The 17,650-nt window shown below is 40.1% G+C and overlaps 1 protein-coding gene across 2 annotated transcripts in view; it reads right to left on the bottom strand.

Moving 5' to 3' along the window:
• Positions 1-17,650, bottom strand: part of malrd1 (MAM and LDL receptor class A domain containing 1) — a 67,241-nt gene that overhangs the window by 23,901 nt on the left and 25,690 nt on the right. The window contains exons 14-20 of one of the 2 annotated variants that reach the window (XM_040043788.1): positions 15,897-16,053; positions 15,692-15,802; positions 14,304-14,517; positions 13,959-14,200; positions 11,214-11,502; positions 4,725-4,970; positions 1,971-2,128 (exon numbers count right to left, since the gene is read on the bottom strand). In XM_040043788.1, the coding sequence (XP_039899722.1) occupies positions 1,971-2,128; positions 4,725-4,970; positions 11,214-11,502; positions 13,959-14,200; positions 14,304-14,517; positions 15,692-15,802; positions 15,897-16,053 (1,417 nt within the window). The remainder of the gene's footprint in view (positions 1-1,970; positions 2,129-4,724; positions 4,971-11,213; positions 11,503-13,958; positions 14,201-14,303; positions 14,518-15,691; positions 15,803-15,896; positions 16,054-17,650) is intronic. The other variant, XM_040043786.1, reaches the window with a different exon arrangement.

Genomic DNA, 17,650 nt, shown 5'->3' with positions numbered 1-17,650 from the left:
AGAGTGTGAGCGTGTTTGTGTGTTTTTATTGCCCTGCCTGTGCAAATGTGTGTGCATGCTAGTATTTATGTAGCTGCAACATCCGGACTATAAAAGTGCTCTAATGTTGTAAATTATAGCACAAACCAATAATCTGTAAGTGCTTATGTCTTTGAACCCTCTAGGTCATACATGTACTTATCATCATTTATGTGTCATAGGAAGCTATAGCCACATAACACTTGAGGCATTTTGGTTTTATCTGCCTGTCTCTCTCCCTCACACACACAGAGACACCCACCAACACACAAACACACACAGAGGGCCTCTGAACTCTCCAACCACTACGTCTGTGTCTCTAAGTGTAAATGAGTCCAGCACCTCATTTTAAAGCACAGAGCTGACCTTCTTTAAAAGGCCAAATTTTACATTTTCAACCCATATGTGAAAGAGGGTGCACATTTAAAAATAGTCCACATGCATTTATCATCTCCTGCCTCTCGGAGAGCCTCATAATCAATCCAACAGCCGGCTGGATGACTGGGGGACTGGGCAAATCCCATCATGATAGCAGTATCCAGTCTACAGCAGGCTTTAATGTACAATCAATAGCAAAGACTATTTATCTAATGATTGAGACAAAAACAGCATCAGTAAGTGTAACGTGTCCATCCAAGCATGTGATCAGTGAATGAGTAACATAACGAGGTTGTTTTTTTTTGTTAATGTGCAGCCACAATCATTCAATGTGTTTTAGTTTTTGTTCACAAATGAAGAACAATGAAACAAACAGCAAGGGATAAAAGTAGGTTTTTAAAATTACCATTAGAAAGAACTATATAGAAACAACAGGCACACATACACAATATACACAAATTTCACCACATTCCCATAGGGTCTTAGCAGTGTTTTTTATTTTCTAAAGACACCTCAAATGTGTTTGTATGTTTATATTTTTATAATTAAAAGTTAAAGTAGCAGAAACATGTCAGAGACAGGCATAAGCCACAGTTTGCTTTTCTTCTGTTTCTCTCTTCATGTTTCTTGTGTTTTGTTTTTCCCGTTGCTGATGTTGTTTACCCCTGCCTGAGTTTTTAATTGTTTCCTCTACGTGTTTCCTCTGCATATGTATTCCAGTATTGTGCCATTTTTTTGGCAGTCATTTCCTGTTTTATTTGTGTAATCACTTTCCCTATGCGTATTAGGGTGTTTTATTCCTCTTTCTGGTGCTCTTGCGATTGCCTGCTCTTGTTCCTTATTACCCTGCTCTCTGGAGTGTGTAATTTTTTTCAGGGCTTCGTAGTTGCTCTGGTTCAGTTATTGCTCCCATTAGATGGCTTTTCTCTTTGGATGTTTTGTTTGGTTGGGTATTTTTTATTTTTTTTTGCTTTGCTTTCTTTCTTTCTTTCTTTCAGCTTCCTACCAAAATCTGTCTGCCATGTGTGTTTGAATGCGGATCCTCCTTGAAATGAACTTGAACAGCCTTTTATTTTGCATGAGCAATGATATGTAAATGTTTGAAAAAGGAGGTACTACAAATAAATAACTAAATACATTTATATTAGCATTTTTGTTGCAGATGGCATAAAAAGTTCCTGAAGTGCCACACATGCAGAAAAATGATCTGCTACACCTTCCTGCAGAGGAATGAATCTTGTCAAGCACAGCAGCAGCACCTTCTGCTTGAGTCATACCTGATAAAGTGAAATAAAGTTTAGAGTAAATAGACTAGAGGATGGAGGCCAAACCCACCAGAGTTTATATGGCAGAAAAGTCCAAATAGAAATTTTAATCCCTCAGAATCAGCCATGTGTACAGAAACTTGATGGGTAAGAAGAACTGCAAGCTGCCAAAGAGAGAATCTTCCCAGATGCTCAGAACCAACTACAACCTCCCTCTATCAAACACCACCTGTCTTTTTTACAAATACAGACACCACGATACAGCTGCACTAATTTGATGTCATTTCTGTCTATATGCAGATGCATTACCTTGATCAGAAGCCGGATGCTTCCCGAGGCCTTGTGGGAAATGTAGTACCAGAAGGAGAGCTTGCAGATGGCGCTAGACTCTTTCCACACAGAGCTTCTAATATGAGCTTTATCGCCTTTCAGTCCCACTGGTGTTGCTTCCAAATAGACAAAATGCCCTAAAGGGAGAGAAATGAGGGAAAGTGATGAAGGAGAAAGGCACTGAGCCAGCAAGTGAGCACAGAGGTTGAAAACTATCTCTGCGCTGGTGGCTCTGACAAATCACATGAAGGTCACAAAACGTGTTGGGGGAAGGAGGGCCAGGAGTTACGGGGTAATCTCTGACACATCTTCTAATGTCTCACTGCCTTTGGCACAGGGGAGCACTCAAACGTTCTCAGTTAAGTAGAGAAAGGAGAAAGCAGGAAAATGAATGAATGAAAAATAAAGAAAGTGTATCTGTCTTTGCACTCAGCATTAGCGACATTAATAATAATAATCTTACATCATTTTTTTTTTTGTAGTCTATGGCTTTTGTATCGCTGTTACTGAATATTTTAAACACACTTAAAGTTTAGTTATAATTCTTCTGATTTTCAAGGAATCAAACTCAATTTTTTATGGTCTACATTTTTCAGCAGAATATTAAGATTCAGTCGACCACCAGTCGGTTTTAAGTTGGCTTTTCAAGAAATGATGCAGCATGTAATCTGGTGTTCCCACAGCTAGATCAGAACTGTATTAAGACTTTCACTGTGAAGCACTTAGTGGGAATGTAATATATTTCTCACCACAGTTTGCAATAAACATGAATGCCTCTGCAAGACATCCTCATTTTTGGTGTTTTTGCAGATAACAAAGTAATGGGAGAAGAAGCCACAGCAGGGTATTCTTCTTCTCCTCCTCCTCCTCCTCGTCCTCTGTAACAAACTCCCTTTTCTCTGCTCTGTTGTTGTCTGGTTACGGCTGTTATTGCTGACTGACTTCTTTATTAGAACATTATTTGTCTGGCTGCACAGTAAACTGACTCAGAAAAAGCTTTTTGTTTTGTTTCTTCACAGAAAAGCTGTTTAGCAAGTGTTTCCTGTAGTGTTTACCCACACTTGCTGTGACTGTTATTCTGTTTGGCAAGGTTTGAAATGATTTATTAAAGCAACAGATATGTCTCTGAGCTCATCACTCCCTGCACATATCTTACACATAGAAATTGGAGAGTGATGGGAAAAGTTGCCCCCAGAGCTTGCAGGAGGATGCTGGCGATGCAGGACAGGAGCGCTGACATGCCAAAGAGAGGGAGATGGGAAATCGGCAGATGTTAAATCCTAATTTGAGGGTGTGTTTGGTAAATGACATGAGGAAAGTGCGGCATGTTACGTGTGCATGTCACAGCACGCACGGGGGTCAGGCAGCAAGCTAGCAGACTTAGCTTCAACAGCAGCTCGTGTCACATTTGAAATCTTTTGCACATCCTTAAGAGCAAATGGGTGTGGACATGAGACCTCTGACGGGAGTGTCCTGCAGTCACTGTAATGTTTGCAGCACATCTTTTGGGTTAAGTTTGTTTGGGGATGAGACCTCCATGGATCAGTCAGGGCATACAAACGCTCGATAAGATCAGGGTCTGGAAAGTTTGCAGGCCGGGTCAAGGTATGTGCCTTTTTGTTGCATTCCTTGAGCTGTTCTACTTTTTGTGGAGGCTGGAAAGGCTGCAGCCATCCTGGGAATCCCTTCTCTGCACACAATCTGACTTTTAAAAATAGTTTCTAAATGCAAGTTCACATCCAGCAGGCATCTTGGACTTCTTAGTAAAGGAAGGTTTGTGTGCAAGATTTGCTATGCATTATCCTTTTAATAAAAAAAGATGCTGTCAGAAGCTCTGCATTTTTTTTTTTTTTATTTAGCAGTGTTTCACCAGATGCTCTTCATGAAGTAACCCCAAGGGGATTTGGACCTCTGGATTCAAAAAAGGAATCTTTTGCTTCCCAAGCGAGTGTGCTAACTAATGATTAGAACAAAATAAAAAGATCTCCTGCTTTGCTGTCCATTTCTTATCTGATCAGTTAGCTTCACCTCAGGGTTATAATGGGAACATTGGGAAGCACGGAGGTGATGGCTATGCAACAAATGACAGCTAATTTAAACTCAAATGGCATAATTGCATTGCTAATTGCTAAACAAATTAGATAACAATGAAATGGCATATTAAAAAACAAAATCATGTGCATTTGTTTCTTATTGCAATCATCTGAGGCTCTAAGTGGACCAGTATGATATGTGGAAAAACATCAGCATCTGTCCAGCTTTGACTGGGGAATAATATTAGCCATGTTTGCTGGGTTGCCACGAGGTGCTGGTTTGGATCAGTATCAAAGTAGGAGATACATGCAGGAGGCTGCATAATAAAAATTAGCTTAAGTGATAAGTAATTTATGTGTATTGCTTTTTTGGCATGCACAGAGTAAAGTGGAATTTTAGCCTTGAATAAATCACCTGGTGCACTTTCACATGCTGAGAAGAAACTCATTGATTTTGTCTCTAAAGTTACAAAAGCGTGAATTAAACATGGTGGAGAGCCATTTGGCCCAAGCAGGTAAAATTTGAAAAATCATTCATTCTGATTATACAAAGCCACTCACAGCACAGATGCACCTGCTAAATTATGCAACGGTAATTAAAGAATCGTTCTTTTTAATGAGAAACGGTGGTAAAAAGAAAAATCCTGCAACTTTAAATGTGTACAGAGTTCATACTGTACCAGAAAATGCAAACTCATACCATACTCATTCATCAGCGTGTGATCATACGGAGGCCGTATGCTTTGGACAGACCCAGTGCCCAGCACCCAGTGAAAATTATCTGCAAGGGAGCTCTTCCACCCACAGCGTCCGTTCTCAAAGGTGCACGAAGTCCCACAATGCTTCTCATCAGTTCCATCGCCACAGTCATCCGTGAAGTCACAGCTTTGCCATGGAGCGAAACACCTGCCATTTTCACAAGGCAGGAAGTCCGAAGGACAGGACCCTGACAATAAAACAACAAAAAAAAAAAGAAATACAACTCAGACGCGAATGTTCTTAAATGTAAAGTAGCATGCTTTTTCTAAAATATATGACAGGTCGCCAGTCGTCCTGGATCTTTGGAACTCACTACCACTTCACCTCCATCAGCCAGACCATATTACACATTTTCAATCACATGTTAAAGCCAAACTGTTCAGCATATAAACTATAACTCATATTTTTATTATTCCGGGATTTTAAATATTTCTTGCTATTGTGTTTTTTGTGGATCTTGTTAATTTTGTGGAGTCAGGCCAGCTTGAGTGTTTTGAAAAGAGCCAACAAATAAAATTTATTGTCATTATTATTATTATTGAGCGTCCCATAAAATAACACCACCTCTGGATCGACGCACTGTAAAGGTCAGTGTCGAGCTTCATCTCCATATTCTTCTTATATTTGTCTGTACTGCTATCACATATATACTGTATATATGAACTGTATATGATTTTTGTTTTATCCATACAAAACAGGTATAAGAACCAGACTGCAGGAAGTCATTGCTTCTCACCAAGAAATAATATCGTTTGCAAAACTGAAAACTGTTTTCCAGACACTGTATGTTAATTATGTATGTTCATTTAAGAAGTTTACATGTGCAAAGCTAGCAGGCTGCTGCCGCAGGTTAATATTTAAAGTAAAGCAATTTGTGCATTTCCTAAAACATCCAGCTTTTCTGTTATGAATTACAAAGTGCAATAAAAATGTTGTGCCTAAAGGAGTTTCAGCAAAATAACTACTGTGTGCTTCACCAGATTAGACAGCACCGCATGAGTTGAGCATTAACTTCGGAGCGTAAGCAGTCAACTCAAGAGAGGGGGACCGTCTGCATGTGGCATCGGGGGCTCTTTAAGAGGCTTAGGAAGACAAAAGGGCATGGGGCTATAAGAATGAAACACTGTATGATCTGGTGGCTGGAGAAGGCTGGAATCTGCTTCTTTTGGAGCCAAACATTCCAGTGGGGTCAGTGCTTAGCTTAAGGGAGTGTTACAAAGAGAGATGAGGCGTGATGAAGAGGGGCGGTCCTTGTAATTAAAGGAGAGAAAGGGGTATAAGTCCTTCCTAATCCTTTGTTCCTCTTCAGATGCACAGGACCAGAAGCAATGTGCCCCACAAAGGCATATAGGAAGGCAGGAAGCCACAGCTCCCAGCTGCTCTGCTACATACTGAGCCTGTAGGTGGATTTATTTCAAAGATCAGCTAACAGCATACTGCTAAACCCACAGGAGTGGCTACCGCTCTGCTCCTGTGAATGCACACTAATTCATTTGTCCTCATTAATTCCTGCTTATATCTTGTTACTTGGATAACTCAAAGAGCTCGAAGGCTGCTGGCAATGTGACCTTCTCACCAGGCTGCTCCTGTCCTTACTTACATACAGTATGTGGGCAGGCGCCTTGAGCGGCATGCTGCCCCCTTGTGCAGCAATGTCATTCAGGTTCAACATTAAAGTTTAAATCCCAGTGAATTATTTCAGGATAGGACGTTTATTGAAGGTTTATTGAATATAGAAGGACACCCAGGTTTCAGATAATTCACTGGAAAACTGTCCTGTTTTTATCTAAAATATTTATAACATTTATTGTTAATTAGAAACACTTTACTGTAAAATGTGGACCTTTATGAATGAATTTCCATAATACGAACATTGCACACAGCCACTTACTTGACTGCACAAGTATTAAAGAGTAGATGACCCTAAATGTTCCAGTTTGCAGCTTTTATCTTTTACAGAAAGAGCCACAAAAAAGATTTAAAAGTTTTGCTTTCACTGCTTTACTAAAGGATTTTAATGGAAAACTTATTTGACTTGTATTTTCCCAGTTCTATTGCAAGTTCAACACAATAGTGACTTGAAGAAGAAGATCGGCTCAAATCTGATTTGCATTTTGTTCTGTCTCTCCTTTACACACGCTCACATTTACATGCAGTCTACAGATGCAAACGAAGAACTCCACGTTAACATTATTCATGTGTGTTGTTCTACAGTTTTGGGTATTTTTTCCAGGCAGAGCTATAAAATAAGTGCAAGTGGAGAGTAAAAGCGGTCGGTCTTTCTGCTCCATCGTGTGATGGTTTTATATAGATTGAAGCTGTGGAAGAAAAAGCTCCCGAGGGAACAGCAGTATATAATTACAGTTCCTGCTGTCTCTGCTCTCATCAGTATTACTGTACGTCCTCTGCAGCCTGCAGCTGCTGAGACACAAAGAGAAAAGGTTTCTGTTTCAAGTCTTCTCCCTCTTGTCTCATTAATGGCCACTTGGATTCACCTCACTGTCAGGGCAGCGGTGATACTCCCTGACTTAACCTTCAAGAAACACTTCATATCACTGTGTTCTTTACAATGCCTTTCTTTCCTGTTTTCACACTACTTTATTTGCTTCTTCCTTCTTCTTTCAGAAAATTATCCTGTCATGTTTAAAGGGGGAAAAAAGCATCTTCTGACCCTTTTAATTTTGCTATATGTCTCAAACTAGTCCTATGCACTGGATTTCAGCTCCTTATGGCCTATGTTTAAGCCCTTAACATATATTGCATAGTGTAAACTGTAAATCTTTCCATGCATTTTCTTCCACTTATATGACTCAGTGCTGCAAGAGGAACTGGAGCCTATACCAGCTGCCAGAGGGCGAACGGTAGCAACCAGAGTGTCACAAGGCCAACACAGAGTGTCAGACGACCACTTTTAAGTGTCTACCAGTGTAATTAATATCTATGAAAATAATTAAAAGCAGAATAGATTCCCATTCCAGCATACATAGACGTTCAGTCTGAAAGGATGAGTGACCTTCTCAAGTTTAAATGAAATAATTTTAGACAAGCTAAATAAATAAAGTAGCCACATATTTCACTTATCTTAACTGCACTACTGCATAATTCTGTATAAACAATCATTCTGTACAATACGATAATTATAATTCTACAACTGTTTACAACTGTTTATAACTTGCATATTTCTATAGCTTTATATTTATATCCTGTTCATAGCCTGTACATAGCTTGTATACCCACTACAGCCTGTACATACTTATAGTTATAGCATATTCATAACATACCTTCATACCGTGTACATTGTAACATACCCATAATAGACCCATTTTTGTACCCTCATACCTATAACAGACCCATTTCGGTAATATATCTATATTATTGCTAATATAAATTTTGTAATATATCTATATCATGGCTAAAGCACTTCTGGATGGATGCAAACTGCATTTCGTTGCCTTGTACTTGTGACATGTGCAATGACAATAAAGTTGAATTCTATTCTATTCTAAATAAAACCTAAAACGCATGCACTTTTTTTAAACCATCATAATGAGAGGAAACTATATAAAATGAGCTGCATGCTAAAGATGGATATATAAAAGTTTCCTCTAAGTCTCAACAGTATGAGAAAAATCACCAAGCAGAGCAGTGGAGTAAGCTGAAGGTAAGCATCATTAGCATGCAAACCTGCAGCGACTCTTATTGACACCACACTACTTCTCTAATAATGTCTGATTAATATTGGAGCACAGCTATTCACTGTAGGCACCGAAAGAGACGAATGCAAACAGACAGTGAAACGAAGAGAGAGGTAAGAGAAAGAGACAGCTGTAAGGATAATCCTGCACATCACCATGCAGCTGGATACAAACCCTCTACAGCTCAAAATGACAGGGAGCTTCACAGTTTTTATCCCTTTCTGCGCACAGGCAATCAGATTTTCTCTTCTCCCTCGACATCAGCTGCATCGGAAAGGCAGTACGTTTAATAGGCCAATTATAGCCACAGTGACAATGCCGATAAATCAGCTCTTGTTGTTTTCTCTTGCCTTTTAAAGGGTTCGCTCATAAAAAATGCAAGGGATGCAGAGGAACCTCTACATGCTGAACATCTCCCTAGTCTAAAATTCAAACTATGATGGGTTCGCTTTGGTCAGAGCTTCAGCCCCGAGGTGAGCAAACGTTTCAGAGCATTTCTCCTTAGATTGTTCGTTTTAGTTCAAAACATCTTATTTTTTTATATCAGCAAAACTCCAGCTTAAACTGGATGTTACTGTTGAATTGCTCAAAAAAACAAGAAAGGAATGTTTTATATAAGTAATTTAAATTAAGACGAGTGTCTAACGGAAAACCGAAGATACCGAAAAGCTTAAAAATGGAAATGTGCAACGTTTGACAATGTTAGTCCAAAGAAAACCAGCATGTTTGATAGGCCACCTCTATTTTCAAGACCTCTAAATCTGGATTGGTTGAGCTTTTGAGCTCATTTTAATCCAGTCCTCATCAACTCCAGTTTTCACCTCCAAATGAAGGTGGTGTTATAATAACCCAGGAGCCATTATTAATTCTCCGATTGCCCATATGAGCAAACTATCAAGGTGAAAGTAATCAAAACTGTAGTTATCGACATCTTAGTGAAATCTTTTCTGAAAATTCACCAAATAGTTTAATTGGGAACTCGGGGCTCTGCAGTTCCGTTCTGCCTCAATGACAGTGATCTTTAAGCTTTTGTGATAAAAATCCTCATATAAAGCAGCCCTAGAGGGAAACAGTTAAACAGCTTTTCACAGAAAATGACTACAGTCCCAGAATTCGCCCTGCCACGGCGGAATTAAAAAGTCATTATTAGAATAGCCGGGTCTTTTAGAAGCAATAATATAAAAACAGCTTTTTCCTGCTACACTCTGGCCTTCGTCTGGTCATTCAGTCTTTTGCAGAAACATGCAGTCCTTTAATTTTGACTGCAGAGCAAACATGCCAGGCATTTATTGCAATACCTCTTGTTTGGCAAGGTGAGCGCCTTGTTGAATTTAAGTGCTTGCAACTGTGAGATCTGGCCCCTGAGTTAATATTGCACTGAAGCTCTCAGAGTTCACCACTTTCATCTAGTAAGAGTACATTTATTTAATGTCTCACTGGAATTTGAAGGCCCATATTAATGCATTCTTCACAGGAGGCATTTGACATGATGGAAAAGATGGTGGATGTCAAACCTCTGTGCCCAAAGAGCCAATAGAGACCAAAAACTGAGCCTGTTGTGTTGTTGCACTGGCACATTTTTAGCAGAGCCGTTTTCACTGTTTTGGCAGAAATACCAACTTGTTGTTATAGTAAAGATGGAGATAAGCTTATAAAATAGTTTTCTGGGCTTTCTCTGTACATAACTTATATGACGTTTGCTCGGTAGTCAGCTTCTGCCTGAAGCTGTTACCAAGATGGCTGGAGAGTACTGACACTTGTTTTCTAGAAGAACTTTGGTGTAAATCGTGAGAGTAAACCAACTGGGATCAAATTTGAAAAGTGGAGTCAGCTGCTATGGCATGCAATAAGATGTGCTTTGAAAGAGATTTATGCTTTATGCTATGCTTTCCTTCACTTATGAAATAGTCTAAACTACAGTATTCATGAATATGGCACAGTAGTACTTGTCATAAGCATATTATGTTAGCCATATTTGCAGTATAGCTTGTTGCCTTAATATTTGCTAATGAGTACTAAGAACCACGAGCAGATGAGGTTCTTGTCAGCAGTATTTGTAGCTGTTCCACATTTTTACCCCAGTGTTGGCAATCCTCTCTTATAAAAAGAGAGGATTGCCAAAGTTATTGCAACTGCAGATTTTGAGACTTTTCGCCTGATAGGTGAAACAGGGAAACAGCAAAGTTACAAGGATTCAGTAAAAGTCGTGCCTCAGTGCTGCAGTCAACAAGCATCAAAAGTAACCTTTACTTTAAAGGCAAACAATCTCTGTATCTCGATTGTGTCACACCTTTCACCGTTGCTCTACCGCTTGAAGAGTAGCTGCAGGCAAATCCACGTGATTCAAACTTTGAGGAAAAGCAGCAATCTGCTGGTGACCAAAGGAAATGCTTTGAACATTCTGCATTTACTGTTTGCTTTTCTTATTAGAAAACCACTCACAAACCAGTCAGGGAATACATGTTTTTCCACTTACGTCTGGTGGTTGTGTCAGGTACAATATGGCAGACAACTCTCGAGCAATATGTGACGTCACATGAGAAGACCATGATGTAAAACGTTTGTGATTTATAGAAAGCTCTAGTTTATTTACTATAAGCAATATATGCACTATGTAGTTTTTGGTGGCTTACAGTTTTTCATATTTTTGTGAATGATAGGAGGGTGTACAATAACACGGAAAGAAACAGCCAAGGTCGAAATGAAACATATGTCCAATAAAGTGAACTGCGTACCTGGAGGAGGTGAAGGAGTGTTATCGGGCGATGTAGCTGAGGAAGCGAGAAGGCATCCTGGAGAGAAGGTAATGTCATCCAGGCAGATGTCAACCTTTGGATTTCGGCCTACCTTGCCCTCGAACATGACCTGGAAGTCCCTGGAGCTGCTCAGCGGGATCTCCTTCATCTGCCAGTAGTTGCCCTGATCTCCCGTCAGGGTCAGGAGGAGATGGAGATGGCCTTCACTTTTGCTGAACACACTGAGAGTCCCAATGCCATCTCCAGACATGTGGAAGTAGAAACGCATCTGAGAAAAGGAGGAAAATGAAAAAGGTGTTCATTTAAATAGCACAAAAAAAGATCAATAGTTTAGTAACTGTAATGTCTAACCCTGAAGACTTTAAATTTTTTGTTGGGAAATGGGGAAAAATGTTGGTACGGACTAATATCCGTACTGTAACAAAGATGTCAAATAATTCAATCGCTACTATATCTACACTGGTACTCTTTCTAAATAATAGGCTTGGATCTTTCAAAGGTCGCTTGCTTGACACACTGATACCACTTTGTTCTCTTCTTTTTTTTTCTTATATTGGTCTACTGTGAAAAGAAACAAAAAGTAGAGGCATGCTAAGGTGATTAAGTTTTAATCCACTCGGTCTGTCACTGGATCGATGTGCTTTTCCCTTCAGTTGTAGCCTTTATTAAGGCACAGAGAGAAATTGTGTTTTTCCATCACACATCAGTGAGTTAGCAATATATTTTATGGGCTTTCTCTCCAAATAGAGGCTTGTTCAGGAGCTGTGGCAGCACACCTCCCTCTCTCGTTCGCCAGAGAGAGCATTTCCCCCATAGCACAGCCCTCCCTTCAGTTTAATTGGAGCCTTTTTGCTAACCGTGTGATTGATTGACAGGTCAGGAGCAGGATAAGACAGACACGACACACAGAGCAAACCAGGCAGTCAATCAAGAAATCATTTCCCAGTAGAGCATGGGGCTGACAGCTGGGAGGACACACACGTACTACCAACCAAGCATACACACTCAGTTGCTAATTGCCTGTTTAGTTGCATCACGTTTTCAGCTCTAATTGTAAGAACAAGAAGGTCAATATTTAAAAGTCATTTCTTAAGACTAAAACTTGCAAGCTGACAGAAATTTCTTAATTTTAAGAAATACGTTCATGTCCTTCCTAATAAACGTTTTCCACTCATCTCTGAAATACATAAGAAACTAAAGTCAGCAGCTGGTTGGGTTTACATGAAAAGTACATCTCATCTTTACACTTGTTTGAGGACTAAATGACAAGAAAGACTATTTTCATCTCCATCGCCTCTTTATGCTAAGCTAAGCTAAGTTAGCTTAGCTACAGCTAGCTCTTAGCAGCAACTGAGCGTATTTCCCAAAAAGTTGAACTTGAATCTTGATAGTGTGAATATACCAAAACCACTGAATTTAGCTCTTCTTATATATATTAAATATATATATTTTACATTAGTTACTACTGAAAGTCAAACATACATATATTATATTATACACTGCTGTGCAAAAATTCTCAAGACACCCTTTATTTCTTTATATTTTACTAAGAAAACTGAAGGTAGAAGTAGAGGTTTATTGAAATGTGCACTTCAACACTACAGCCACAAATCAAGATAAAGCCTCCACTGTGTTTTAGAAATCACTGTAAGCACTGTAAGCACATTGGTGGCAATTACAACTAGAAATTTCAAATCTGGATTCATAACTTCATAAGACCTGTTTTCACTGATTTTCAGTGCAGTTCTTGTGTAATCTGGCATACCTCAGCCTTTTCTTCCTGTTTCCCTTCCACTGACACCTACAAAAGGCATCTCTTGGGTCCTCTGTCAGATCTTTGTTGGATATTTTTCCCCTATTACTTAAAGATATTACTTAAAAATACTATTAATCTGCTGTAGATGGGTTTTCAGGCCAGTTAATTGTTCATTTGTCCTCTATCTGTCCAGTTTCCTCATACTGCATACCATGCAAAAAGATGGCACATTTTCAGTTCTTATATCTTTGGGAATCATCTTGTTGGTGCAACTATACAATTTTATTAGTGTCAAACTGTGTTATCTTTGGCATTTTTCAAAGATTCAACAATAGAAATGGGAATAAATTATGCATTAGTGCATAAAGTTGAAAAACAGCCAATGTCCAAAGAACAACTTCCAAGGATCTTCAGGAAGTTTGGAAAATTATTGCTTGAAATCATTTAAAGTATAAGAAAGTTTTGCTGATTGGAAGCAAAATATGTAGAAATCAGTTGTAGTTCAAAGGTTTTGCACACACACAAGTCCCAGACAATTATCTGAATAACATCAATCATGTTGTTATAAAGCAATGTTTCTTAAGAGATCTAATTAGGAATCCATTGACTCACAAAACCCAAAGATGGGAGGATTCAACAGGGCATGATGATTATTAATATATTGTTAAATAATGTATATTTTACAATATTAATTAAAAATACAGTATTTTATTATATAGCTCAAATAATCCATCCAACCATCCTAGGGTTAAATGGAATTTGTGTTAGTGGTCTTGGTACCAGGACACACCTGCCTACCAACCAGCCTACCAGCTCAAATCATGCCACATCAAAACCAATAGAAACGGCCAAATTTTGATGACCTCAGAATTTAAAAATTTAATCCGTGGTAAAGTGTTTTTTAGCATCTTCATTTAGCTGTATTTTTAATAATTCTCGTACATTCTGCCCTTTGACCTTGACCTGACCTTGCACTGTGAGCTCCTGCGGCTCAGTAGGGGTCCTATTATACGAGCGGTGCTGCCATCTTCCTGAGGAAATGAACTTTCCAAGTAGAGGTAGTGTCCCGAGGAGTTTCTCAGGGTGTGGTCAGTTGATGGCCTAGTTCCAATGGTTGGACTGCTGCTGATCCTCCAATCAAAGTCATCCTCTTGGCACTGGCACCAGGAACAGAGGTCAAACTCAAAACTGCAGCGTTCAATAAAACCCTCTGAAAGATGGCAATAAAAGAAGAACTCAATCACAGCTGTTCATTTATCAGAAAATTAATCTTCCACTTAAAGTCATCAGCCAAACATTAGAAGAGGCCTCACGGCAGATGTAGGGGTTCTCGTCTGAGCTGTCCCCGCAGTGGTTGATGAAGTCACACAGGTTGTCCTGGGGGATGCAGTGGCCATTTGCACAGGTGTACTGCTCAGGTGTGCAAGGCTGGTCTGAAGGAAGAGGAGGGGAGCAATCCACGAAGCCGACGTCATCTATTACCAAGTCACCCATGTAGCTGATCCCTCGTTTAGCAGAGAATACCACCTGAAAAAGAACAACAGACCCGGGATCAACTCTGAGTCCTCACTATTTTTGGAGAGGTCGATGCTTAATGTTATCAGGCAAGCCGCGGAAACAGAAGAGCCGATAGCCCCTGTCCTAATGAGTCTTGTTATTCCGCGTCTAGTGGCAGTCAGCTGATGAAGTGCTCGGAGGGGAAAGGTAAAGGGCACTTGTAGTCTCAAAAAGGGCTCTGAAGGTTTGGTGTGTAAAGCCTTTCAGCTGCTGATTGTACCATCAGCTCTGATCTGACTCTCTGTTCTGACAAAGGTTAATGTGCATCAGTGGGATGACTTCTCCGGTGCAATCAAGCCACCGGGGCAGGCACTGTACTTTTATCTGGGTGTGGCAGTTTTGCCCCTCAGATGAAGACATTGATTATCTCTTGTTTTGAAAGGACAGGCACTTCTCTAAAGATTGCCTTAGGTCAAGTGGCTGTGAAGAATTAAATGGAATTTAAATCATTGACATTTTTTAGTAAAACTCTGTTTTCACTTTGACATGATTTTGAATTAATTTTTGTCAGAAAAAAAGCCAAATTATATTGTCCAGAATTTTACTTATTAAAAACAATAAAAGGGTGAAACCACAGCAAATCATCTGCCTTCATCTCACTCTAGCCTCCTCTTCTGTGGCACCAACTCTTTTCATATCCTTCCTTACTACATCCATGAATCTTTTCTGTGGTCTACCTCTTTCCTCCTGCTTGGCAGCTCCATCGTCTATATCCTTTGTCCAGTACATCCACTACTCTACTGCACATGTCCAAACATCTCTGCCCTGCCTCTCTAACTTTGTCTCCAAACCACTAAACCCGAGCTGCCCTTTTGATGCTGCTGATGAAAATCTGAGCATCTCCAACTCCACCTCCAGCTCAGATTCGTTGGTTTTGTCAGTATCACTCTCTCCAATCCACACATCATAGCAGGTGTAAATACTATCTTGTAAACCTTCCCTTTCACTTTTGCTGCTGTTGTTCTGTCATTTTATACTTTTACTGTATATCATTATAAAAATACCACTGTATAAAATGTCTAAATTGTTTAAAAATGACTATTTTATATTATTTTTTATATAAAAGTTGATATGAACCATTTCATTGCATTAAACTGATTTAGATATCTCACTAGTTTTCTTAGGGAAAAATTATGTAACAGACCTGGACATTACTCAATAACCCCAAAAACACTTCTCCTCGTCTCCATTTGTTGCCTTGGTTACCAGTCTCAGTCCAAACCTCATGAGTGATGTTTGTTTGCTTCAGCAGCACCTGCAGACATCAGAAAAGCAACAGATATGAATATTTCCGTGACTCAATTCTGATGAGACCCCATACACAGAAATGATCTGTCTGCTCTCTTTACCTTCAGTGTTCCCACGGTGAAGCCCCTCATGTGGTACCAGAAGACCAGGGTGCACTGCGGCCCAGTGGAAGAGATGACAGGAGTCTGGAGGTCAGTGGTCTGACCGTATCCACCGTTTGAACTGTCTGCATACATATACCACCCCTTGGAGCTGTTGCTATCAGAGGAATATCAGGAATACAGAATAAGATCTCAAATTCAGCTGCGGATCTGAGACGGAAATGAGGATTTAAATCAGCTTTAGTAATGTCTTTAGCCTGAGTGCCTTGGATATACTGAGAAAGGGCTCTGCATTGGAACTGACATCTGTATTTTTATTTAGTGTAGTATAGTGCAAAAATATACACTTTTTTTCAGTAAAACATTTGTCTTAAAAGAAACAACCCATTTGTGATTTCTTGGCATCTCTCTTGGGAAATATTCGTTTATGATTTTTACCCTTCAGGCCTAAACGGCTGATGGGATATTGTTATTGCCCTGCCAGGCAGGCGGGAAAGGTGAACACCCTTACAAATACGAATGCAAGAAAGAGGCGATGTAGGACTTTCAAATTGATACTGTTGGGGTTTCTACTAAAAATCTCAAGGACAGGAATCTGGTGAATGCGATAACTCGAGAAGGAAGTCATGTAGGATTTTTCAATTGATACCATAGCTGCATCTACCAGGAGGCTGAGGAGAACCACTGGCAGCTGTCTGTATATTTTGTAGATTGTTACATTTTCCCAGAGGGAATAAATTGCTGAAGAAGTAAGAAAGTTCAAAAACACTCAGCTGGGAGAACATCTAGCAATTCATCCATCCATCCATTCGCTTCCGCTTATCCTTTTCAGGGTCGCGGGGGGCACTGGAGCCTATCCCAGCTGTCATAGGGCGAGAGGCAGGGTACACCCTGGACAGGTCACCAGTCTGTCGCAGGGCTAACACACAGGGACAGACAACCATTCACACTCACATTCACACCTAGTGACAATTTGGATTAATCAATTAACCTATCCCCACAAGCTGCATGTCTTTGGACGGTGGGAGGAAGCCGGACTACCCGGAGAGAACCCACGCAAACACGGGGAGAACATGCAAACTCCACACAGAAAGACCCCGGCCTGATGTTGAAATTGAACTCAGGACCTTCTTGCTGTGCGGCAACAGTGCTAACCACCGTGCCACCGTGCTGCCTACAACATCTAGCAATTAATTAATTTAATTGGTAGAAGTAAAGATGGGCAGAGGCTCTCCAATCTGTGAAAGAGTGCGTAAGAAGATGACTTCAAAAACAATGTTCCTAAACGTCAAATTGCAGAGCCTTTGCAACTGTCATCGTCTACAGTGCATAACATCATCAAAAGATTCAGAGAAACTGGAAATGTCTCTGTGTGTAAGGGACAAGGCTGAAGACCTTTATTGGATGGTGCTCCGTCCCTCAGACAAGACTGCAACACTCATCAGCATGATTGTGTCACTGACATTACTAAATGGGCCCAGGAACACTTCCAGAAACCACTGACGGTTAAGATGTGAACTAAAGCTGCAAAAAGAAAGCCATATTTGAACATGCTTCAGAAGCGCCATCGTGTCCTGTGGGCCAAGACTCATTTGAAATGGACTGTCTCACAGTGGGAAAGTATTCTATATCCAGATTAGACAATCTTGTTGGTAATCCCGGATGCTGCGGAGAAGGAAGCCCTTCCAACATGCTATCAGCGTTCAGTTCAAAAGCCAGCATCTCTGATGGTGTGGAGGTGCCTAAGTGCACAT

Source organism: Simochromis diagramma, unplaced genomic scaffold, assembly GCF_900408965.1.
Source record: "Simochromis diagramma unplaced genomic scaffold, fSimDia1.1 OVJJ01000602.1, whole genome shotgun sequence".
Lineage (NCBI taxonomy): Eukaryota > Metazoa > Chordata > Actinopteri > Cichliformes > Cichlidae > Simochromis > Simochromis diagramma.
Note: the sequence above shows the minus strand (reverse complement) of the source record. Positions and strands in the feature narration are given on the sequence as shown.